Source organism: Oenanthe melanoleuca, chromosome 5, assembly GCF_029582105.1.
Source record: "Oenanthe melanoleuca isolate GR-GAL-2019-014 chromosome 5, OMel1.0, whole genome shotgun sequence".
NCBI classification, from domain to species: Eukaryota; Metazoa; Chordata; class Aves; order Passeriformes; family Muscicapidae; genus Oenanthe; species Oenanthe melanoleuca.
The window spans coordinates 16,620,391-16,645,092 of record NC_079339.1 but is presented as its reverse complement, the minus strand read 5'-3'; the positions used below and the strand labels follow the sequence as shown (position 1 = coordinate 16,645,092).

At 48.2% G+C, this 24,702-nt stretch overlaps 1 protein-coding gene across 1 annotated transcript in view; it reads left to right on the top strand.

Annotated features, from left to right (window-relative positions):
- Positions 1 to 24,298, top strand: part of MUC5AC (mucin 5AC, oligomeric mucus/gel-forming) — a 48,501-nt gene extending 24,203 nt beyond the window's left edge. Inside the window, exons 32-50 of the mRNA XM_056492404.1 lie at positions 59 to 11,730; positions 11,913 to 12,136; positions 13,001 to 13,175; positions 13,358 to 13,608; positions 14,905 to 15,088; positions 15,450 to 15,648; positions 16,555 to 16,733; positions 16,957 to 17,026; positions 17,307 to 17,404; positions 17,765 to 17,796; positions 18,535 to 18,712; positions 19,391 to 19,495; positions 19,696 to 19,730; positions 20,115 to 20,237; positions 20,349 to 20,447; positions 21,100 to 21,228; positions 21,832 to 21,889; positions 22,494 to 22,599; positions 23,119 to 24,298. Of these exons, the coding sequence (XP_056348379.1) occupies positions 59 to 11,730; positions 11,913 to 12,136; positions 13,001 to 13,175; positions 13,358 to 13,608; positions 14,905 to 15,088; positions 15,450 to 15,648; positions 16,555 to 16,733; positions 16,957 to 17,026; positions 17,307 to 17,404; positions 17,765 to 17,796; positions 18,535 to 18,712; positions 19,391 to 19,495; positions 19,696 to 19,730; positions 20,115 to 20,237; positions 20,349 to 20,447; positions 21,100 to 21,228; positions 21,832 to 21,889; positions 22,494 to 22,599; positions 23,119 to 23,350 (14,149 nt within the window). The 3' untranslated portion in view covers positions 23,351 to 24,298. The remainder of the gene's footprint in view (positions 1 to 58; positions 11,731 to 11,912; positions 12,137 to 13,000; positions 13,176 to 13,357; positions 13,609 to 14,904; positions 15,089 to 15,449; positions 15,649 to 16,554; positions 16,734 to 16,956; positions 17,027 to 17,306; positions 17,405 to 17,764; positions 17,797 to 18,534; positions 18,713 to 19,390; positions 19,496 to 19,695; positions 19,731 to 20,114; positions 20,238 to 20,348; positions 20,448 to 21,099; positions 21,229 to 21,831; positions 21,890 to 22,493; positions 22,600 to 23,118) is intronic.
- The last annotated feature ends 404 nt before the right edge of the window (positions 24,299 to 24,702 follow it).

The following is a 24,702-nucleotide window of genomic DNA, read 5'->3' as shown; positions in this document are numbered from 1 at the left end:
GATCCGCGTGCTCTGCTGCACCCCCAACTACAACTGCTCAACCCCCCACTCCCTTCAGCACCACGACCACAACGCTCCCCTCCTCCGCCTTCGTCCGCACCACCACGCCCTACATCTCCACCACCACGAGTCCCACCTCCACGGAAATCACCACCACCAGCCCTTCTACGCCGAGCACAACCACCACCACCACGTCAACCACCACCACCACCTGTGAACCTGAAGTGTGTACCTGGAGCGAATGGTTCGACGTCGACTTCCCCTCCTCGGGGCCCAACCAGGGAGACTTTGAAACCTACCAGCACATCCGCGCCGCCGGCAAGCGAGTCTGCCGGCAGCCAAAGCAGATCGAGTGCCAGGCGGAGGACTACCCCGACGTACCCATCCAGCAGGTGGGACAGGTCGTGCAGTGCGACGTCCACTTTGGACTGGTGTGCAAGAACGAGGACCAGACGGGCAAGTTCAAGATGTGCCTCAACTACAGGATCCGCGTGCTCTGCTGCACCCCCAACTACAACTGCTCAACCCCCACTCCCTTCAGCACCACGACCACAACGCTCCCCTCCTCCGCCTTCGTCCGCACCACCACGCCCTACATCTCCACCACCACGAGTCCCACCTCCACGGAAATCACCACCACCAGCCCTTCTACGCCGAGCACAACCACCACCACCACGTCAACCACCACCACCACCTGTGAACCTGAAGTGTGTACCTGGAGCGAATGGTTCGACGTCGACTTCCCCTCCTCGGGGCCCAACCAGGGAGACTTTGAAACCTACCAGCACATCCGCGCCGCCGGCAAGCGAGTCTGCCGGCAGCCAAAGCAGATCGAGTGCCAGGCGGAGGACTACCCCGACGTACCCATCCAGCAGGTGGGACAGGTCGTGCAGTGCGACGTCCACTTTGGACTGGTGTGCAAGAACGAGGACCAGACGGGCAAGTTCAAGATGTGCCTCAACTACAGGATCCGCGTGCTCTGCTGCACCCCCAACTACAACTGCTCAACCCCCACTCCCTTCAGCACCACGACCACAACGCTCCCCTCCTCCGCCTTCGTCCGCACCACCACGCCCTACATCTCCACCACCACGAGTCCCACCTCCACGGAAATCACCACCACCAGCCCTTCTACGCCGAGCACAACCACCACCACCACGTCAACCACCACCACCACCTGTGAACCTGAAGTGTGTACCTGGAGCGAATGGTTCGACGTCGACTTCCCCTCCTCGGGGCCCAACCAGGGAGACTTTGAAACCTACCAGCACATCCGCGCCGCCGGCAAGCGAGTCTGCCGGCAGCCAAAGCAGATCGAGTGCCAGGCGGAGGACTACCCCGACGTACCCATCCAGCAGGTGGGACAGGTCGTGCAGTGCGACGTCCACTTTGGACTGGTGTGCAAGAACGAGGACCAGACGGGCAAGTTCAAGATGTGCCTCAACTACAGGATCCGCGTGCTCTGCTGCACCCCCAACTACAACTGCTCAACCCCCACTCCCTTCAGCACCACGACCACAACGCTCCCCTCCTCCGCCTTCGTCCGCACCACCACGCCCTACATCTCCACCACCACGAGTCCCACCTCCACGGAAATCACCACCACCAGCCCTTCTACGCCGAGCACAACCACCACCACCACGTCAACCACCACCACCACCTGTGAACCTGAAGTGTGTACCTGGAGCGAATGGTTCGACGTCGACTTCCCCTCCTCGGGGCCCAACCAGGGAGACTTTGAAACCTACCAGCACATCCGCGCCGCCGGCAAGCGAGTCTGCCGGCAGCCAAAGCAGATCGAGTGCCAGGCGGAGGACTACCCCGACGTACCCATCCAGCAGGTGGGACAGGTCGTGCAGTGCGACGTCCACTTTGGACTGGTGTGCAAGAACGAGGACCAGACGGGCAAGTTCAAGATGTGCCTCAACTACAGGATCCGCGTGCTCTGCTGCACCCCCAACTACAACTGCTCAACCCCCACTCCCTTCAGCACCACGACCACAACGCTCCCCTCATCCGCCTTCGTCCGCACCACCACGCCCTACATCTCCACCACCACGAGTCCCACCTCCACGGAAATCACCACCACCAGCCCTTCTACGCCGAGCACAACCACCACCACCACGTCAACCACCACCACCACCTGTGAACCTGAAGTGTGTACCTGGAGCGAATGGTTCGACGTCGACTTCCCCTCCTCGGGGCCCAACCAGGGAGACTTTGAAACCTACCAGCACATCCGCGCCGCCGGCAAGCGAGTCTGCCGGCAGCCAAAGCAGATCGAGTGCCAGGCGGAGGACTACCCCGACGTACCCATCCAGCAGGTGGGACAGGTCGTGCAGTGCGACGTCCACTTTGGACTGGTGTGCAAGAACGAGGACCAGACGGGCAAGTTCAAGATGTGCCTCAACTACAGGATCCGCGTGCTCTGCTGCACCCCCAACTACAACTGCTCAACCCCCACTCCCTTCAGCACCACGACCACAACGCTCCCCTCATCCGCCTTCGTCCGCACCACCACGCCCTACATCTCCACCACCACGAGTCCCACCTCCACGGAAATCACCACCACCAGCCCTTCTACGCCGAGCACAACCACCACCACCACGTCAACCACCACCACCACCTGTGAACCTGAAGTGTGTACCTGGAGCGAATGGTTCGACGTCGACTTCCCCTCCTCGGGGCCCAACCAGGGAGACTTTGAAACCTACCAGCACATCCGCGCCGCCGGCAAGCGAGTCTGCCGGCAGCCAAAGCAGATCGAGTGCCAGGCGGAGGACTACCCCGACGTACCCATCCAGCAGGTGGGACAGGTCGTGCAGTGCGACGTCCACTTTGGACTGGTGTGCAAGAACGAGGACCAGACGGGCAAGTTCAAGATGTGCCTCAACTACAGGATCCGCGTGCTCTGCTGCACCCCCAACTACAACTGCTCAACCCCCACTCCCTTCAGCACCACGACCACAACGCTCCCCTCCTCCGCCTTCGTCCGCACCACCACGCCCTACATCTCCACCACCACGAGTCCCACCTCCACGGAAATCACCACCACCAGCCCTTCTACGCCGAGCACAACCACCACCACCACGTCAACCACCACCACCACCTGTGAACCTGAAGTGTGTACCTGGAGCGAATGGTTCGACGTCGACTTCCCCTCCTCGGGGCCCAACCAGGGAGACTTTGAAACCTACCAGCACATCCGCGCCGCCGGCAAGCGAGTCTGCCGGCAGCCAAAGCAGATCGAGTGCCAGGCGGAGGACTACCCCGACGTACCCATCCAGCAGGTGGGACAGGTCGTGCAGTGCGACGTCCACTTTGGACTGGTGTGCAAGAACGAGGACCAGACGGGCAAGTTCAAGATGTGCCTCAACTACAGGATCCGCGTGCTCTGCTGCACCCCCAACTACAACTGCTCAACCCCCACTCCCTTCAGCACCACGACCACAACGCTCCCCTCCTCCGCCTTCGTCCGCACCACCACGCCCTACATCTCCACCACCACGAGTCCCACCTCCACGGAAATCACCACCACCAGCCCTTCTACGCCGAGCACAACCACCACCACCACGTCAACCACCACCACCACCTGTGAACCTGAAGTGTGTACCTGGAGCGAATGGTTCGACGTCGACTTCCCCTCCTCGGGGCCCAACCAGGGAGACTTTGAAACCTACCAGCACATCCGCGCCGCCGGCAAGCGAGTCTGCCGGCAGCCAAAGCAGATCGAGTGCCAGGCGGAGGACTACCCCGACGTACCCATCCAGCAGGTGGGACAGGTCGTGCAGTGCGACGTCCACTTTGGACTGGTGTGCAAGAACGAGGACCAGACGGGCAAGTTCAAGATGTGCCTCAACTACAGGATCCGCGTGCTCTGCTGCACCCCCAACTACAACTGCTCAACCCCCACTCCCTTCAGCACCACGACCACAACGCTCCCCTCCTCCGCCTTCGTCCGCACCACCACGCCCTACATCTCCACCACCACGAGTCCCACCTCCACGGAAATCACCACCACCAGCCCTTCTACGCCGAGCACAACCACCACCACCACGTCAACCACCACCACCACCTGTGAACCTGAAGTGTGTACCTGGAGCGAATGGTTCGACGTCGACTTCCCCTCCTCGGGGCCCAACCAGGGAGACTTTGAAACCTACCAGCACATCCGCGCCGCCGGCAAGCGAGTCTGCCGGCAGCCAAAGCAGATCGAGTGCCAGGCGGAGGACTACCCCGACGTACCCATCCAGCAGGTGGGACAGGTCGTGCAGTGCGACGTCCACTTTGGACTGGTGTGCAAGAACGAGGACCAGACGGGCAAGTTCAAGATGTGCCTCAACTACAGGATCCGCGTGCTCTGCTGCACCCCCAACTACAACTGCTCAACCCCCACTCCCTTCAGCACCACGACCACAACGCTCCCCTCCTCCGCCTTCGTCCGCACCACCACGCCCTACATCTCCACCACCACGAGTCCCACCTCCACGGAAATCACCACCACCAGCCCTTCTACGCCGAGCACAACCACCACCACCACGTCAACCACCACCACCACCTGTGAACCTGAAGTGTGTACCTGGAGCGAATGGTTCGACGTCGACTTCCCCTCCTCGGGGCCCAACCAGGGAGACTTTGAAACCTACCAGCACATCCGCGCCGCCGGCAAGCGAGTCTGCCGGCAGCCAAAGCAGATCGAGTGCCAGGCGGAGGACTACCCCGACGTACCCATCCAGCAGGTGGGACAGGTCGTGCAGTGCGACGTCCACTTTGGACTGGTGTGCAAGAACGAGGACCAGACGGGCAAGTTCAAGATGTGCCTCAACTACAGGATCCGCGTGCTCTGCTGCACCCCCAACTACAACTGCTCAACCCCCACTCCCTTCAGCACCACGACCACAACGCTCCCCTCCTCCGCCTTCGTCCGCACCACCACGCCCTACATCTCCACCACCACGAGTCCCACCTCCACGGAAATCACCACCACCAGCCCTTCTACGCCGAGCACAACCACCACCACCACGTCAACCACCACCACCACCTGTGAACCTGAAGTGTGTACCTGGAGCGAATGGTTCGACGTCGACTTCCCCTCCTCGGGGCCCAACCAGGGAGACTTTGAAACCTACCAGCACATCCGCGCCGCCGGCAAGCGAGTCTGCCGGCAGCCAAAGCAGATCGAGTGCCAGGCGGAGGACTACCCCGACGTACCCATCCAGCAGGTGGGACAGGTCGTGCAGTGCGACGTCCACTTTGGACTGGTGTGCAAGAACGAGGACCAGACGGGCAAGTTCAAGATGTGCCTCAACTACAGGATCCGCGTGCTCTGCTGCACCCCCAACTACAACTGCTCAACCCCCACTCCCTTCAGCACCACGACCACAAAGCTCCCCTCCTCCGCCTTCGTCCGTACCACCACGCCCTACATCTCCACCACCACGAGTCCCACCTCCACGGAAATCACCACCACCAGCCCTTCTACGCCGAGCACAACCACCACCACCACGTCAACCACCACCACCACCTGTGAACCTGAAGTGTGTACCTGGAGCGAATGGTTCGACGTCGACTTCCCCTCCTCGGGGCCCAACCAGGGAGACTTTGAAACCTACCAGCACATCCGCGCCGCCGGCAAGCGAGTCTGCCGGCAGCCAAAGCAGATCGAGTGCCAGGCGGAGGACTACCCCGACGTACCCATCCAGCAGGTGGGACAGGTCGTGCAGTGCGACGTCCACTTTGGACTGGTGTGCAAGAACGAGGACCAGACGGGCAAGTTCAAGATGTGCCTCAACTACAGGATCCGCGTGCTCTGCTGCACCCCCAACTACAACTGCTCAACCCCCACTCCCTTCAGCACCACGACCACAACGCTCCCCTCCTCCGCCTTCGTCCGCACCACCACGCCCTACATCTCCACCACCACGAGTCCCACCTCCACGGAAATCACCACCACCAGCCCTTCTACGCCGAGCACAACCACCACCACCACGTCAACCACCACCACCACCTGTGAACCTGAAGTGTGTACCTGGAGCGAATGGTTCGACGTCGACTTCCCCTCCTCGGGGCCCAACCAGGGAGACTTTGAAACCTACCAGCACATCCGCGCCGCCGGCAAGCGAGTCTGCCGGCAGCCAAAGCAGATCGAGTGCCAGGCGGAGGACTACCCCGACGTACCCATCCAGCAGGTGGGACAGGTCGTGCAGTGCGACGTCCACTTTGGACTGGTGTGCAAGAACGAGGACCAGACGGGCAAGTTCAAGATGTGCCTCAACTACAGGATCCGCGTGCTCTGCTGCACCCCCAACTACAACTGCTCAACCCCCACTCCCTTCAGCACCACGACCACAACGCTCCCCTCCTCCGCCTTCGTCCGCACCACCACGCCCTACATCTCCACCACCACGAGTCCCACCTCCACGGAAATCACCACCACCAGCCCTTCTACGCCGAGCACAACCACCACCACCACGTCAACCACCACCACCACCTGTGAACCTGAAGTGTGTACCTGGAGCGAATGGTTCGACGTCGACTTCCCCTCCTCGGGGCCCAACCAGGGAGACTTTGAAACCTACCAGCACATCCGCGCCGCCGGCAAGCGAGTCTGCCGGCAGCCAAAGCAGATCGAGTGCCAGGCGGAGGACTACCCCGACGTACCCATCCAGCAGGTGGGACAGGTCGTGCAGTGCGACGTCCACTTTGGACTGGTGTGCAAGAACGAGGACCAGACGGGCAAGTTCAAGATGTGCCTCAACTACAGGATCCGCGTGCTCTGCTGCACCCCCAACTACAACTGCTCAACCCCCACTCCCTTCAGCACCACGACCACAACGCTCCCCTCCTCCGCCTTCGTCCGCACCACCACGCCCTACATCTCCACCACCACGAGTCCCACCTCCACGGAAATCACCACCACCAGCCCTTCTACGCCGAGCACAACCACCACCACCACGTCAACCACCACCACCACCTGTGAACCTGAAGTGTGTACCTGGAGCGAATGGTTCGACGTCGACTTCCCCTCCTCGGGGCCCAACCAGGGAGACTTTGAAACCTACCAGCACATCCGCGCCGCCGGCAAGCGAGTCTGCCGGCAGCCAAAGCAGATCGAGTGCCAGGCGGAGGACTACCCCGACGTACCCATCCAGCAGGTGGGACAGGTCGTGCAGTGCGACGTCCACTTTGGACTGGTGTGCAAGAACGAGGACCAGACGGGCAAGTTCAAGATGTGCCTCAACTACAGGATCCGCGTGCTCTGCTGCACCCCCAACTACAACTGCTCAACCCCCACTCCCTTCAGCACCACGACCACAACGCTCCCCTCCTCCGCCTTCGTCCGCACCACCACGCCCTACATCTCCACCACCACGAGTCCCACCTCCACGGAAATCACCACCACCAGCCCTTCTACGCCGAGCACAACCACCACCACCACGTCAACCACCACCACCACCTGTGAACCTGAAGTGTGTACCTGGAGCGAATGGTTCGACGTCGACTTCCCCTCCTCGGGGCCCAACCAGGGAGACTTTGAAACCTACCAGCACATCCGCGCCGCCGGCAAGCGAGTCTGCCGGCAGCCAAAGCAGATCGAGTGCCAGGCGGAGGACTACCCCGACGTACCCATCCAGCAGGTGGGACAGGTCGTGCAGTGCGACGTCCACTTTGGACTGGTGTGCAAGAACGAGGACCAGACGGGCAAGTTCAAGATGTGCCTCAACTACAGGATCCGCGTGCTCTGCTGCACCCCCAACTACAACTGCTCAACCCCCACTCCCTTCAGCACCACGACCACAACGCTCCCCTCCTCCGCCTTCGTCCGTACCACCACGCCCTACATCTCCACCACCAGCCCTTCTACGCCGAGCACAACCACCACCACCACGTCAACCACCACCACCACCTGTGAACCTGAAGTGTGTACCTGGAGCGAATGGTTCGACGTCGACTTCCCCTCCTCGGGGCCCAACCAGGGAGACTTTGAAACCTACCAGCACATCCGCGCCGCCGGCAAGCGAGTCTGCCGGCAGCCAAAGCAGATCGAGTGCCAGGCGGAGGACTACCCCGACGTACCCATCCAGCAGGTGGGACAGGTCGTGCAGTGCGACGTCCACTTTGGACTGGTGTGCAAGAATGAGGACCAGACGGGCAAGTTCAAGATGTGCCTCAACTACAGGATCCGCGTGCTCTGCTGCACTCCCAACTACAACTGCTCAACCCCCACTCCCTTCAGCACCACGACCACAACGCTCCCCTCCTCCGCCTTCGTCCGTACCACCACGCCCTACATCTCCACCACCACGAGTCCCACCTCTACGGAAATCACCACCACCAGCCCTTCTACGCCGAGCACAACCACCACCACCACGTCAACCACCACCACCACCTGTGAACCTGAAGTGTGTACCTGGAGCGAATGGTTCGACGTCGACTTCCCCTCCTCGGGGCCCAACCAGGGAGACTTTGAAACCTACCAGCACATCCGCGCCGCCGGCAAGCGAGTCTGCCGGCAGCCAAAGCAGATCGAGTGCCAGGCGGAGGACTACCCCGACGTACCCATCCAGCAGGTGGGACAGGTCGTGCAGTGCGACGTCCACTTTGGACTGGTGTGCAAGAACGAGGACCAGACGGGCAAGTTCAAGATGTGCCTCAACTACAGGATCCGCGTGCTCTGCTGCACCCCCAACTACAACTGCTCAACCCCCACTCCCTTCAGCACCACGACCACAACGCTCCCCTCCTCCGCCTTCGTCCGCACCACCACGCCCTACATCTCCACCACCACGAGTCCCACCTCCACGGAAATCACCACCACCAGCCCTTCTACGCCGAGCACAACCACCACCACCACGTCAACCACCACCACCACCTGTGAACCTGAAGTGTGTACCTGGAGCGAATGGTTCGACGTCGACTTCCCCTCCTCGGGGCCCAACCAGGGAGACTTTGAAACCTACCAGCACATCCGCGCCGCCGGCAAGCGAGTCTGCCGGCAGCCAAAGCAGATCGAGTGCCAGGCGGAGGACTACCCCGACGTACCCATCCAGCAGGTGGGACAGGTCGTGCAGTGCGACGTCCACTTTGGACTGGTGTGCAAGAACGAGGACCAGACGGGCAAGTTCAAGATGTGCCTCAACTACAGGATCCGCGTGCTCTGCTGCACCCCCAACTACAACTGCTCAACCCCCACTCCCTTCAGCACCACGACCACAACGCTCCCCTCCTCCGCCTTCGTCCGCACCACCACGCCCTACATCTCCACCACCACGAGTCCCACCTCCACGGAAATCACCACCACCAGCCCTTCTACGCCGAGCACAACCACCACCACCACGTCAACCACCACCACCACCTGTGAACCTGAAGTGTGTACCTGGAGCGAATGGTTCGACGTCGACTTCCCCTCCTCGGGGCCCAACCAGGGAGACTTTGAAACCTACCAGCACATCCGCGCCGCCGGCAAGCGAGTCTGCCGGCAGCCAAAGCAGATCGAGTGCCAGGCGGAGGAACTACCCCGACGTACCCATCCAGCAGGTGGGACAGGTCGTGCAGTGCGACGTCCACTTTGGACTGGTGTGCAAGAACGAGGACCAGACGGGCAAGTTCAAGATGTGCCTCAACTACAGGATCCGCGTGCTCTGCTGCACTCCCAACTACAACTGCTCAACCCCACTCCCTTCAGCACCACGACCACAACGCTCCCCTCCTCCGCCTTCGTCCATACCACCACGCCCTACATCTCCACCACCACGAGTCCCACCTCCACGGAAATCACCACCACCAGCCCTTCTACGCCGAGCACAACCACCACCACCACGTCAACCACCACCACCACCTGTGAACCTGAAGTGTGTACCTGGAGCGAATGGTTCGACGTCGACTTCCCCTCCTCGGGGCCCAACCAGGGAGACTTTGAAACCTACCAGCACATCCGCGCCGCCGGCAAGCGAGTCTGCCGGCAGCCAAAGCAGATCGAGTGCCAGGCGGAGGACTACCCCGACGTACCCATCCAGCAGGTGGGACAGGTCGTGCAGTGCGACGTCCACTTTGGACTGGTGTGCAAGAACGAGGACCAGACGGGCAAGTTCAAGATGTGCCTCAACTACAGGATCCGCGTGCTCTGCTGCACCCCCAACTACAACTGCTCAACCCCCACTCCCTTCAGCACCACGACCACAACGCTCCCCTCCTCCGCCTTCGTCCGCACCACCACGCCCTACATCTCCACCACCACGAGTCCCACCTCTACGGAAATCACCACCACCAGCCCTTCTACGCCGAGCACAACCACCACCACCACGTCAACCACCACCACCACCTGTGAACCTGAAGTGTGTACCTGGAGCGAATGGTTCGACGTCGACTTCCCCTCCTCGGGGCCCAACCAGGGAGACTTTGAAACCTACCAGCACATCCGCGCCGCCGGCAAGCGAGTCTGCCGGCAGCCAAAGCAGATCGAGTGCCAGGCGGAGGACTACCCCGACGTACCCATCCAGCAGGTGGGACAGGTCGTGCAGTGCGACGTCCACTTTGGACTGGTGTGCAAGAACGAGGACCAGACGGGCAAGTTCAAGATGTGCCTCAACTACAGGATCCGCGTGCTCTGCTGCACCCCCAACTACAACTGCTCAACCCCCACTCCCTTCAGCACCACGACCACAACGCTCCCCTCCTCCGCCTTCATCCGTACCACCACGCCCTACATCTCCACCACCACGAGTCCCACCTCCACGGAAATCACCACCACCAGCCCTTCTACGCCGAGCACAACCACCACCACCACGTCAACCACCACCACCACCTGTGAACCTGAAGTGTGTACCTGGAGCGAATGGTTCGACGTCGACTTCCCCTCCTCGGGGCCCAACCAGGGAGACTTTGAAACCTACCAGCACATCCGCGCCGCCGGCAAGCGAGTCTGCCGGCAGCCAAAGCAGATCGAGTGCCAGGCGGAGGACTACCCCGACGTACCCATCCAGCAGGTGGGACAGGTCGTGCAGTGCGACGTCCACTTTGGACTGGTGTGCAAGAACGAGGACCAGACGGGCAAGTTCAAGATGTGCCTCAACTACAGGATCCGCGTGCTCTGCTGCACTCCCAACTACAACTGCTCAATCCCCACTCCCTTCAGCACCACGACCACAACGCTCCCCTCCTCCGCCTTCGTCCATACCACCAAGCCCTACATCTCCACCACCACGAGTCCCACCTCCACGGAAATCACCACCACCAGCCCTTCTACGCCGAGCACAACCACCACCACCACGTCAACCACCACCACCTGTGAACCTGAAGTGTGTACCTGGAGCGAATGGTTCGACGTCGACTTCCCCTCCTCGGGGCCCAACCAGGGAGACTTTGAAACCTACCAGCACATCCGCGCCGCCGGCAAGCGAGTCTGCCGGCAGCCAAAGCAGATCGAGTGCCAGGCGGAGGACTACCCCGACGTACCCATCCAGCAGGTGGGACAGGTCGTGCAGTGCGACGTCCACTTTGGACTGGTGTGCAAGAACGAGGACCAGACGGGCAAGTTCAAGATGTGCCTCAACTACAGGATCCGCGTGCTCTGCTGCACCCCCAACTACAACTGCCCATTCTCTTCCCCCTCGACCACCATCAGCACATCCACCGTTATTCCCCCAAGTCCGCCTGTCTTTACAACTTCTCCATCTCACATTTCAACTACACCATGTTTCTGCAAGATTGGTGATGCTATTTTTTCACCAGGTTAGTTCATTTGTTTTTAGAACCTTTCTATGTATTTCTATTTTTTCCCATTTTGTTCTTTTGTATTTTTATTGTATATATTTTTTTTCATTTTTATGTAAATATTTGTAGTTTTTGTTTCCTTAATATTTTAAGGTTTTTTTTTATGGTTTTGATTTTTTTTCGTGTTCATTTGTGTATAGGTGACTTGATTTACAACAGAGTGGATAGTGAAGGATGCAGGTTGTATGCCATCTGCAGCCCGACATGTAATATTGAACGACATAGTGTACATTGTAACATCGTAACTTCACCAGCCACTACTTCCTCTGAGTGGTCACCAGTAACAACATCAGTTCCTCTGCCTCCCACCTCTACTAGTGCTCATTTTCATGGCTGTGTTTCCACTATGTACCCTCCATTACAAGTACGTAATTTTTGTGTTATTTTTTTCACTGTGTATATAGTATCATTTTTTGTATGGTACCGAATTGGAACAGTTTGTAGTCTTTAAACCTTCCATATACTGATTGCCCTAATGATGGGCAATCTTCAGGGCATAATATTTTCTTTTTTCTGAATTTTAGTTTTTTATACTGCTAAAGGAAGTTACAGTATTCTTTTGTTGTTATTGTTTATAAAATTCTTTGATGCTTTGCATATGTAAGGTATGTTCTCACTGACATAATAGAAGGATTTTTCTTGTGGATCTTATTTTCTCACTAATGGGAAACATTTAGAGATATAGTAAAGGCTTGTATCTGTTTCTCTTCTCCTGCCCTTTTATCTCTACTCCTTTAAACTTTATTTATTGTTTTCTCTGTTGACCTTCAAGCATACTGTAACAGAATAGAGAAAATCAGTTCCTGTAACCTAATACATGTCCCCAAAGCCTCAGAAGAGCTCTTCATGCAGAAGAAACAAGTGTAGTTCATGTTTCCACTTCCTTTTAGCATTTAAAAATTAATCCTGGATAATATTTGTTCCTAAATATGAATATATAAAAAAGCTATAGATATTAAAAAGCTATCAGTGAAAAATTTCACTTTAGTCTTTGTTTTAGATTTAGAAAAAGCTTACTTTTCTATCCCCCATAACATGGTGAGAGTTTTAAAAACCTCTAGTTGCCATTAAATATCATTAAGACCACAAATTGAAGACAAGTACCACATACTGCTTTCCTTTCCAACAGCACCATTACTGGAAACATTACAGCATAGTTCTAAGAAGAGGAGTGAAGGTATGCCTGTTTGCAGAGTTTTGTGACAAAAGTTTTTTCTTCACTTTTCAGCCTGGAGAGAGATTCAAATTATCCAACTGTACGGAAGTCATCTGTAATGGAGACAATGATATAGACGTAGTACCAACGCACTGCCCACCTGTAAAGGAAATTACCTGTGCAAACAAATATCCACCAATGCTGGTACCTGATGAAAATGGATGCTGTTACCGATATGAGTGTCAATGTAAGTACCAATAGATTCAGGAGTGACATCTGGAAAAAAAAAAACAAAAGCTGAACTTCACACAGATTATATGGGCATTTTCATTTCTTAGGGTTGCTCTATAAATTGTAGTATCTTCAGTTTTTAAATTTTCTTCTACATAAATTCTCATCTTAATCTTCCAAATATTTTCTCTGTACCAGGTGTGTGTAGTGGATGGGGTGATCCTCATTACATTACTTTTGATGGAACCTATTATACCTTCCTTGAAAACTGCACTTACGTCCTGGTGAAACAGATTGTCCCTAGATATGACAACTTCCGTGTTTACATTGACAATTATTACTGCGATGCAAAAGATGGACTCTCCTGCCCTAAATCCATTCTTATTTTCTACAAATCTGCTGAAGTGGTGCTGACTCGTGAACTCATGAATGGTGTGATGACTAATGTGGTAAATATTCTATTTTCTATTTTCACAAAAAAGAAATAGTGTCCATAAGCCTTACTGATGCTATTCTGAGATAGTCTGTTAGAATATCACATCGTGGAGGTGATAAGGGCAGATCGTATCACTGGGGAGGAAAAGAAGTATTGCACTGGATGCTAAATACAAAATTTGTATTTCATGAAAACTGGTACCAGTTGTGCCATACACTTATGTAAACAAACACTGAAGAAACACAAGTGCAAGTCGAAAGCAGGAGTCTTCTTTTGGGGGGAAGATGGATATGTATCCCTTTTTTGCTGGATGACTAGGAATGCTTTCTCCACATAAGGATCTTCAGACACCAGTCAGAACTAACATGATTCCCCCTTCAGTTTCCTACTGTGGAAAATGATATAGCTGAAGAAAAAGGTTGATTTAGACACTCACCTCATCTTCATGATCCAAAGTGGGGTTGGCAAACCAATGAAAATGAAAAGATAGTCCCCCTCTTATGCTGGAGAATCTATTAGTTGATTAGAGAATCAACAGAAAGGGAGAAAAGTGTCTGAATAGGCACTCTTGCCTAACAGTGCCATGCCAAATTCTTAGTTAGCAGCATGTTGGTTCCAGTGATTCCCTGTGAAAGAAAACAGTAACTGACAATTTTAACTCATGATTTAGCCTGATTCAGTGAGAAGAGAATTTCAGAATAACTTCTGACAAAATACTATTAGGCAAATATGTTTGCCCTTATTAGCTCATATAAGATACTGGTTACAAACTGAAAAGTTTAACAAATAAATACGATCACTACTACATAAAACTGGCACTAAGGGCATCTGACTTAATTTTGAATTCAGACAGCACTTCTGATGTCAATTACTATATAATATAGGGATGGTGTGGTTATCTGGCAAAGTTTTTACATAACAATGGCAGGGATATTTCTGTAGTTAAACTACAGAACTACCACTCATTTCCATATGAAAAATGTTTCCAATACACATAATCATAAGGGATACAATTAAAATACTTGGATTTATAGGCTTAGAATACTGTGAATTGGTATACTATCAGCATGAACAGAATATGTAGAAGCTGCTTAGATTATTAACACATTATAGCAATACAAGTCAAGACATCAATGCAAATATATGCTTTCATTAGGATGCCAATGGACACTGGATGTGATGAACAACAATATGGAGTTATGCATAATTATGAAGATTAGAAAATACATTATTTACAGCAATCAGGCAGAAGTAGTACTTGTTCTGATGTGGTGTTTTCTTTTGTTATTTTTTTTAACCCTGCATTCAGATGTACTTCAACAAAAAGATTGTTCAACCAGGCTTCAAAAAAGATGGCATTTCTTTCTCCACTCTTGGCATCAATATGATTGTTGAAATAGAAGAAATTGGTGCTGTTATCACCTTTAGTGGTCTGATTTTCTCTGTGAAGCTCCCATACAGCAAATTTGGCAACAACACTGAAGGACAATGTGGTAAGAAGAACGCACAGTTTGGAGGGGGTCCTCATTCCCCACCCCTACCTTGGTTATGCTCACCCCCTCCGGCTATGCAGTCTTACAAGTTACAGAAATTTTTAAACAGCAGTAAATGGAAATAAGTACAGTTCTGCTCTTCGACTTCTGTAGGATGTCAAAAGCTCAATATTTCTTAGGGGTTGGCGTTTTTCATATGTTTTTCCATAACTTAAAGTTCATGTAACTAGAGAAAGCACTCCCTATGAAGCAAGACAAAATATGCATTTCGTGAGCATGTCACACCTAAACATATCAGCCCAGGAATGTATTGTGCATCTCTGACGTGGCCTATGAGACTTACCCAGCTTGTCTCTTCCAGGAACATGTACAAACAATATAGAGGATGAATGCCGCTTACCAAGTGGTAAGATCATTTCCTCCTGTCCCCAAATGGCTCATCACTGGATTGTTGACAACAACAAGGACTGCCATGGAATACCAGTACCACCAACTATAACCACACCTCCGCCAAAGCCGCAATGTCAAACACCTCATCTCTGCAAGCTTATCTTGAGCGAGTAAGAAAACAAATTCATTTTTTCTAGACAAAACTATCTCAGTATCTTAAAAGAAGAATAATAGCTATAACTTTAGCATGTGATAACAGCTGAAAGTGTCAGCTTAATAACAGAATATATGTAATAAAAGGCCTTTGCAAAAGAAACTGGTCTGCCTTAACGACTTGCATGCCAAAGATAAGTGAGCAAGGAGAGGTAAAGTCAGAAAACCAGGGATGCAGCAAGCACTAAAATCAATACTCCCTAGATGCAATACTTCCAGAGTATGCTCATTAACTATTAAGCAAAGACTGAACACTGAATTTGAACAGTGTCTTCAGTACAAATCATAATAGAACCCAGTTACCAAACAGGTAAAGAGAGCAGACACAAACAGCTGAGAAATGTCCTTCATTCTTTGTACATTTTAGCTAAAACAGGGAGTTCAAAAAGCACAAAGGTTTGTTTTCCTGAAATATTTCCTCTACCTGTGTAGGCTGACAAAAGCTTTTTTTCGACAAGTTCTTTATAAAGGCCCTCTTACACATACTTTCTGTAGTATCTAATAAGTTTGGAGCTATTTTATGTGTGAGTTTTCTATTGCTACTTTTTTTCATTCCTTTTTGCTCAATCTGGTGCAGTTGCCTTTCACACTAAATTTCTGGTGTCAGACTGCTAAAAAGTTGTGTACACATACAGAAATACTACAACCATTAGTATCTTTAGAAAAAAAAGGTACTTCAGATTTCTTAATCTTTCCTGACTCTATCTCCCAGCTTATTGGCCATTCCTAGGGTTTTGTTTCTTATACCTTTCTTTCTCAAGCAGAGTCACACGCTATTAACTGGAAAGTGTTGTCTGACAGGAAGAGACTTTGTATAATGGCTCATTAACATAGAAGGGGTTTGCTTTCTTTACTATCTGCAGGGTTTTTGCAGAATGTCATACTGTGATACCACCAGAACCATTTTTCAAAGGCTGTGTTTTTGATGGATGTCGCATAGATGATGAATTCATGCAGTGTTCAAGTTTGGAGATATATGCAACAGAGTGTGCTGCTAGAGGTGTCTGCATTGACTGGAGAGGAATGACCAACAACACATGTCGTAAGTATTGCAGGACTCAAAATGTGTGTGATAAATGCTAGAAATTAGTGTTTTATTCACTAAACATGCCTTATATCAGACACTCGGTTACTGTCTACAAAAATCCAGTGGGGTCCTTCTCACAGAAGCTGCAGATGAAGGAAGCAAAGCTATAGTAATTTGAATACAAAATACATCTACTGTCAATTATTATTTTTTTTTTTTTTTGTCTTTTTCCATACAGCATTTAGCTGTCCATCAAGTTTGGTATACAAGCCATGCGGGCCTATTAATCCAGTTAACTGTGACCAAAGGTATGGAAAAACAAAAAAGCCCACCCTGAAACATCTGTTTGTATTTTTCTTATCTATCTACTTTCCTTAGAAATTTGAGTTATTTCATAATGAAATGTGTTGTGAATTTCACTAATTTATTCAAGTTTTATAAATACCAATCAGCTCTAGGAACACGTGCTTCCTGTTGCCCTTTGGAAAGTGTAAATTTTTTGTCTTGTATCTGACACAATATGCTGCTCTGCCCCCTGTCTCACCACCAAAGTGCTGTACTCAAACACATATATTCTTCCCATTCCAGCTATGAGCGTCCTGGTTATGGAATAACTGAAGGCTGTTTCTGTCCTGAAGGAATGACACTCTTGCATGCAGAAAGCAACATCTGTGTCTCTGAATGTGGTAAGTCATCTGTAGCTAGTTTGGGGAATAAACAGATTGGGATTGTTAGTCAGGAGGCCTGAGTTCTATAGTGATCTTCTACATGGTCAGATCATTGCAAATCAGCCTCCCTAAGTGTCCCCAATTACAAATTGAATAATAGTCAATATTACCTTTTTTTCCATCATCCTTCCTTATGTAAGACCCACCAAGATGGTAGAATTCTACAGTTCAGCAAAACTAGTCTGCATATTCACTTTCTTGTTAGCTTTATCTTCACAGTATTTTTATTTGAAACTGCATGTATGTACACCTTTGTGAGTTTTCAGTGGTGTAAATACCCATTCATTTGTTTGTCTGTTTTTTTCTTTTTCTTTCCAGTCTGCAGAGAACCAAATGGAATGTCCAGATGGGTGAGTATCATGAGTGTGGCTTTATGAGCACAGACAAGTGAAACAAGATTATATTTAGTGTTCCGCTAAACCAAAGCTTTGTCACAAATATTTGTTCACTTTCAGCCATAAAAGTAATAAGTGCTAGAGCACCCCTAAGAAATTCAACAGTAAAAAGTGATAAAATATTATTTCAATAACCTCATACACAGAAAAAAAACTTTAAAAAAGACAGAAAAAAAGAGAGATAGTAGTAGTGGAAGTTAGACATATATGCTTATTTTATTTCCACAAGTTTGGCTCACTAAAATTACTAGAAATGAGAGGGAAGATGGATAACAAAATGTACCTGTTACTTATCACATTCATAGCCTGCATTCTTAGTTCCTCAGCTGCACAGAAATCAGCAACCTAATGTGAAAATGAGTACGCCATATGATCACTTCTTATTCAAAAATGTATGCAAGGTTCAATCACTTCTCTTTTAGAACTCCTGTAACTCACACTAGCGCTATTAACAAATAGAATGCAAGAGCTTTGTGAACTTAGAACCTTTAGTGGACTCCAATATCTTCCCCTAATAAGCAGTTTGAGGGTCTCCTACAAAATCTAAAATATGAAAAAGCCAATATAATCAGTTATCACTATATGCATGAATACGTCAACTGGAAGCAAATAAAATTATTTCAGTTTACTGTTACATTTGATTTTTTTTTTCTTTCCTTTGTCTGTGTTTTTCTTTTTTTTTTTTTTTTTTAGCCAGGAGAAAAATGGACAAAAGACTGCCAGGAATGTGTCTGTGACAAAAACACTCTTAAGGTGAAGTGCACAAAACATGAATGTTCTCTGACACAGCAAGTATTTTGTGAAGAACCAGGCTACATACCTGTTCAGATACCGATACCAGAAGATCCATGCTGCACTAGAACTGAGTGCTGTAAGTACTCTTCTAGTTCTTTATAATGGGGAATATGCTATATTAATTTTAGGAAACTACAGCAGTCTTTCTCATTTTTTAATACTTTGCATTGATGTCATAATGCTTTTCTCCCTCATCCCGCTTTTTAGAGCCCTCTTGCAGAGCATACAGTAAATGCCTGAAGATAACAAATTTAAAGACTAAAAGATGTTCTATTGTTAGACATAAAGTAGCTGAAAATCATCTATAATTTAACATTGAAAGCCTTTAATACTGCCACTATCTGAAATAATATTCAAAAACCATCCAAAACATTTTCTATTTCAAAGACCAGTATTAGGAAAATTAACTTTAAAAAATAGTTCTGACTACTTAAAAATTGCTCAAAAAATTCCAGAACCAGTTGTCAGACCAGAGAGACATTAGATTTCCCCATTGGTACAAATTTATCTTTGAAATTATCTCTTTCCAACAATTACCACTCTGTTCTTCTCAGTGTTTTGTTTTACAAAGGTTATGGAAAAGCCTGATCACATTGAAAATACCTTGGCACATAGACTGAATTAGTCATTAAACTATTCTGTGTAAGCACCATATCTACCCCATGGGGAAACATCAGAAGTTTATGTAAAACAAAACTGCTTCAATTCAAAAATTCTAAGCTTATTATTTTCTATATTCTCTTACATGAACCAGACTGCAACACAAGCCTCTGCCCTGGCATCACACCCCAGTGCTTAGAGGGACAGGAAATAATCACAGTAATGCCACCTGGAACCTGCTGTCCTGTCTTTGAATGCAGTGAGTATTGTGCACCCTCTTCATTTGCTGCTGTATTTTTCTAAGTTACAAAATCCTTATGGGAGAGATGCAAATTATCTGTGTTACCATATTGGGCCTTGTTGTCAATGAGTGTTTTAAAGCTGCTGCCACAGACCTACAAAGCAGAAGTTTTTTTCATGCATTTCTGCCTCTTAAAACTTATACTTCCTTCTTTACAGGACAAGGCTGTGTAGTCAACGAAACCTATTATGCAGTAAGTACCCAGAGTTACTCATTATAAAAATACAACTTCAAATAGTTCACAGTGCAGTGTTTTTGAGATACTTGTCATGGTCCATATCTTGTAGGAAGGCCTGAGATAAAGCATTATTCATTATTTCACTGAGGTTAATACTCTCTGTACACGCACAAGCATTTTCGGCTCTCCTTTCTACAACTGCAGAATTTGATTCCAAAATTGATATTACCAAATCAGAATCTCTGCTTAAATAAAACAACCAAAATTGTATTTATGGATAGCTTAGATTTGTGGATAGCTTAGCCTATACACAGTTCATCTTTGTATTTCCTGTGACATGTATGCACACAGCAGCATGTTTTAACTGACTAATAATGGGTTTTTCCAAACTTGCCCTAGCCTGGAGCTACCATTCCATCAGGCCCCTGTGAAGAATGTACCTGCTCTGAATCCTCTCCCTCAAAGCCTCAGCAGCCCACAGTCAGGTGCCAGCCTGTGGTCTGTGACACCTACTGCCCGCTGGTGAGTGCTGCACTGCTCTCAAAAATCCCTGCCCCACCCAGCTCCAGTAACCACGCACTAAGGTCTGTGACCTGAATTAATGCCATTCTCTCTCCATTTCTTTCAAAACAGGGCTATAAATACACAGTGGAACCTGGACAGTGCTGTGGCACGTGCAAGGCAGCAGCTTGTGTAGTGACTGTGGGAGACAACATCACACACGTGCTCCATGTAATTACCTCTGGTTTAGTTCACTTTTGGGGAGCTCTGCTAGTCTTTCCATTCTTTCCTCTCCTTGTATTTGTCACATTTATTTCCTCCATCTTTTCTCATATTAGACAAATTCCTACCTAGGCAGGGACTGGACAGTCTCCACACAGCTTAAACAATATCCTACACCACAAAATACCAGTTCTAAGACTTCTGGAAGCAACTGTGATATTATACTGAACAATGGTTTTCAGAAATCAACATAGCAAAATACATAGGTGAAAGCAATGGGCTTTTGTTTGCCTCCAGTTCTGAAACTGTAGCACTTATTTTGCTCAAAGGATAATTTTATCTGTGGAGGCATTTTGACGCATCCATAAATTCTAATGACAAAACCACTGAAATGCAAATTATTCTTTCCAAATGAGTCCACATACTTACACTATTCACACAAAAACCACATCTATATCCAGATAAAAATAGAGCCTTTTCACTTGGTTAATGAAAAACACTTAATAGCAGTATGATAATATGGCAAATAATTATCAGATGAAATTCAAGGAAGTTGCTCAGAATAATCAAAATACTATACACAGCAACAATAAACCATTGGGGGGCTTTTGTTTCATTTTTATATAAGATTTTAATTTGCTTTAATTTTGACTCCTTTCAGGACGGAGAATACTGGAATCCACCTGGTGATAACTGTACTGTTTACACATGTGAAAAACATGGTGACCAGTTCGTTCAAGTCATCAAAAAGGCAAGCTGTCCTGCCTTTAACCCTGATGAGTGTGATCCAGTAAGTACTGTTCTACCAGCTCTCATTTTTGGAAAGGTTGCAATGCCTAACACCAATGATCGAAGGATCATGGTGTCCAATGAAAATAGCAGAAGTATCATGCAGGAAGTAGCTTTCCTTTTATCCTCTCTGAACCTGGTCCCAGTTAAATTTTATCTCAGAAAAGCAACTCCAAATTAAAATGAGTGATATATCAATCCTCACTGAGGATTGGACATTAGAGACATATTATTTTGGAAGTGACCTAGAAGCAAAAATCAGCCTGTGGCAAGTCAGTTATTTCACTCATTGTGTTACCCTGTCTGTAATAATCCTTCACCTCTTCAGACTCTGGTCACAATATTTTGACTTACACATGCTACTAGCTTTATTGCTTGCTGAAATTATACTACTAAACTGAGGGTTTTCCTCCAGCTCAACTTTCAAATAACTCTTATTAATATTAATGATATGTCCTTAATATTGCACCTTGCTTGAAATTAGATTACTTGTATGCAAAAATATACACAGTGTCTTGTGCCAGAGAAAATTAAGAACCAGGGAAAGTCTGTTTTAGTATGCAGATATGAAATCTGAGTTATCTTTTTGTGTTTCCCACTTAAGGAGGATGTCAGATTATCAGATGATGGCTGCTGTTTAGTGTGCCGAAGAATACCGAAACGTAAGTAATAATAATTTTATTAAAAGTACTGATTCTATGTGCCATATTAGGTCTGTTAGCCCATTTTGCACAATGGGTGCATAGACAGAAGAGGTGAACTGACCAGGTTTGGGTTCACTGCTTCACTGGGGTGAAAAAAGGAAACAGGTGAAAAAAAACAGGAACAGGACATTTTCACTGTGTGTTTTAGGTCCTTGTGAAACAGATGGAGAACTTTCCCACCCTCCAATGTTAAATGCTGGCTTTTTTTATGGGAGGGTAAGGACTATGACTATTCTCCAATTTCCATAGATACATTCTCTTCACAGAGGAAAGCAAAGCCAGTTCTCAGAGATGGGTGTGCATTGAGCAGTTGCCACAGTACTGCTCTTTTAATTTCTGCATCCTGCACCAAATTGCATTAGAAAAAGGGAAAGTTTCATCCACTGATAACACAAACAGCAAGTCTTCATTTGGCCCTCAACAATTAAAAGAAAGGCTTAGTTTCCTATTCCAGCTCCACCCACCTTAGTTTTCAGTTGCAAACTATCATATCTGTACACAGCTATCTATTTATATGCAGATGTATTTTAACCTATTTTCCTTTGCTTTGTGATGATCTCAGTTTGTATGAAGCACAATATGACTACTGTCATCAACTATAATGGCTGTGTATCTCTTGCACCTGTCGAGATAACATACTGTGAAGGCAGCTGTGATGCTTACTCACGGTAAGTGGCATGAAATATAATTGTGGCCTCTTGTCTTCTACTCTTTACACCAGTTACATCAAACAAATCACAAGTGTTTTTCTGATGTTCTCAACATTCACCCAGTCATCAACTGTTTCCATTGTGCTAATTAACATGGCATTGTGCTAGCTTGATTACCTCGAGATGCAGTGTTTAACAGCCTGTTCAGTGTCATAGAGAATGGACCCGAATTTTCATTTTGCCCATTTAAAACTGAGGTTATTTGTTTCTTATTATTCTCTCACTGGACCGGCTCACTATGTGATCTGGAATAATTCTTTACTTTTTCTGTGCCTTAATGAAGACTTAGAGTCATCAGTTTTTACAATGAGGAGCAATTTACCTTATTTCACCACAATACTGTAAGAATGGTAATATTGAGCAATAATCCCACACGCAAGCACACAACTTCTGGTTATGTTTTGTGATGGGTGGGAGGGGCAGTGTTATTTCTCACATGAATTCTGAATCTCTCTTTCATTGTTTTTTTTCAATCAGATACTCTCAAACAACAAACACAATGGTGCACAAATGCTCGTGTTGTCAGGAAATCAAGACCAGCAAAAGGAAGGTGACTCTGACGTGCAGTGATGGAACCTCCCTCGATCACTCCTACACCTACGTGGAGCAATGCAGCTGTGTGGGTGCTGAGTGCATTACCCAGGACAACACCCAACAGCAGACACAGCAGACAAAGACCTCTCAGGAGCAAGCGAATGTCAAAAATTAGAACTAGAGACAAGTCCTCAAACAAGGGTTGAGCATAAGACTAAATAAAGAAACTTCAAAAAATACAAAAGTGTCAAGAGCAGCTAAAATTTTGGATGAACAGATGTTTTCTGCATAAATTTCCAGTATGTCTGTCTACAGAATTTCAGTTTTCATTATCAATATATCTCCCATTGTTTTCTATGTCTTTTCTTTTATACCTTGAGAAGTACAGCACAAGTTCATCTTGACATTTTCTGTTCATTTGTCTTCTGAGAAGTGCTGGACTTTTCATGACATTTTCATTCCAGTTCACAGAGAAAAATCAAAAGACAAATCCAGAAAACAAACCAAGCCCAAGGAAAACTGTACCCTCTGCTTCTATGTTTCTTTCTTTTTTTTTGTTGAGGAAAACTTAGAGTGCAGAAAGCAATATATTTTCAAAACTATAAACTTCAATATTTTGAACAATTTATGATGGACATATTTCCCTACATGGTTTTGTGAGGAAAAGGAAAAAAATCCTATTGTGAGAAGCTGCTGCACACTACTTTTTGTTTACATAACACCATCAGCATAGTAGCTGCATGAAAATATGGATTTTTTTTTTTTATTTTGTTTTGTTATGTGGTTAACTGTTTACAGAAGAAATATATATATATATATATGTATTTGCCAACAGAGGCATATGAAGGATTTTTTAAAACAGAAGTATAATAATAATAATAATAATAATAATTGTAAATTCTTTCCTAGGAAGCTCTAAAACTTGAACCACTGCTATTTATTATTTTTTTTTAACTGATTTTTTTTTGGGTAATTTCTTTCAGAATTAATGTTATCCCATTTCTTACTCTCTGTCATGTTGTCTGGGTATGGTATATTTTCTTTTGTTTTTGAATATTATTTTATTTTTGTTCCTTAAGAAACAAAGAAATTATGATTAATAAATTTTGAGCATTTTACAGCACATATGGTTTGATTTTTCAGTGAATCCCTTGCGTGAGAGTTGCTGGCTCCATAAAACATAATTCCAGATCAAAAGTCAATGTAGGCTGTGGTAGCTAACCCCCTATAGAGCTTTGATACTGCTTTGAATGAAAAACACTTAAAAGCATACACATCACTTCAGCTGCTATGAATTAGTGAACTCTCAGAAAGCAAGAGCCTCTCTGAGTCTGCACATGTTTTGTAGCCCTGAAAGTTCTTTACCTGACTGACATAAACTATCCAAAATATTTCAAACCAGTCAGTCTCATGTTTTAGAGCCCACTGCAACATCCATGAATCTCTGAAATGGCACTGTTGTAAATCTATGCAATTACTATACTGAGAAGAAAGTTGATGTCTTTACAAACAATTTGCTGGGTGAAG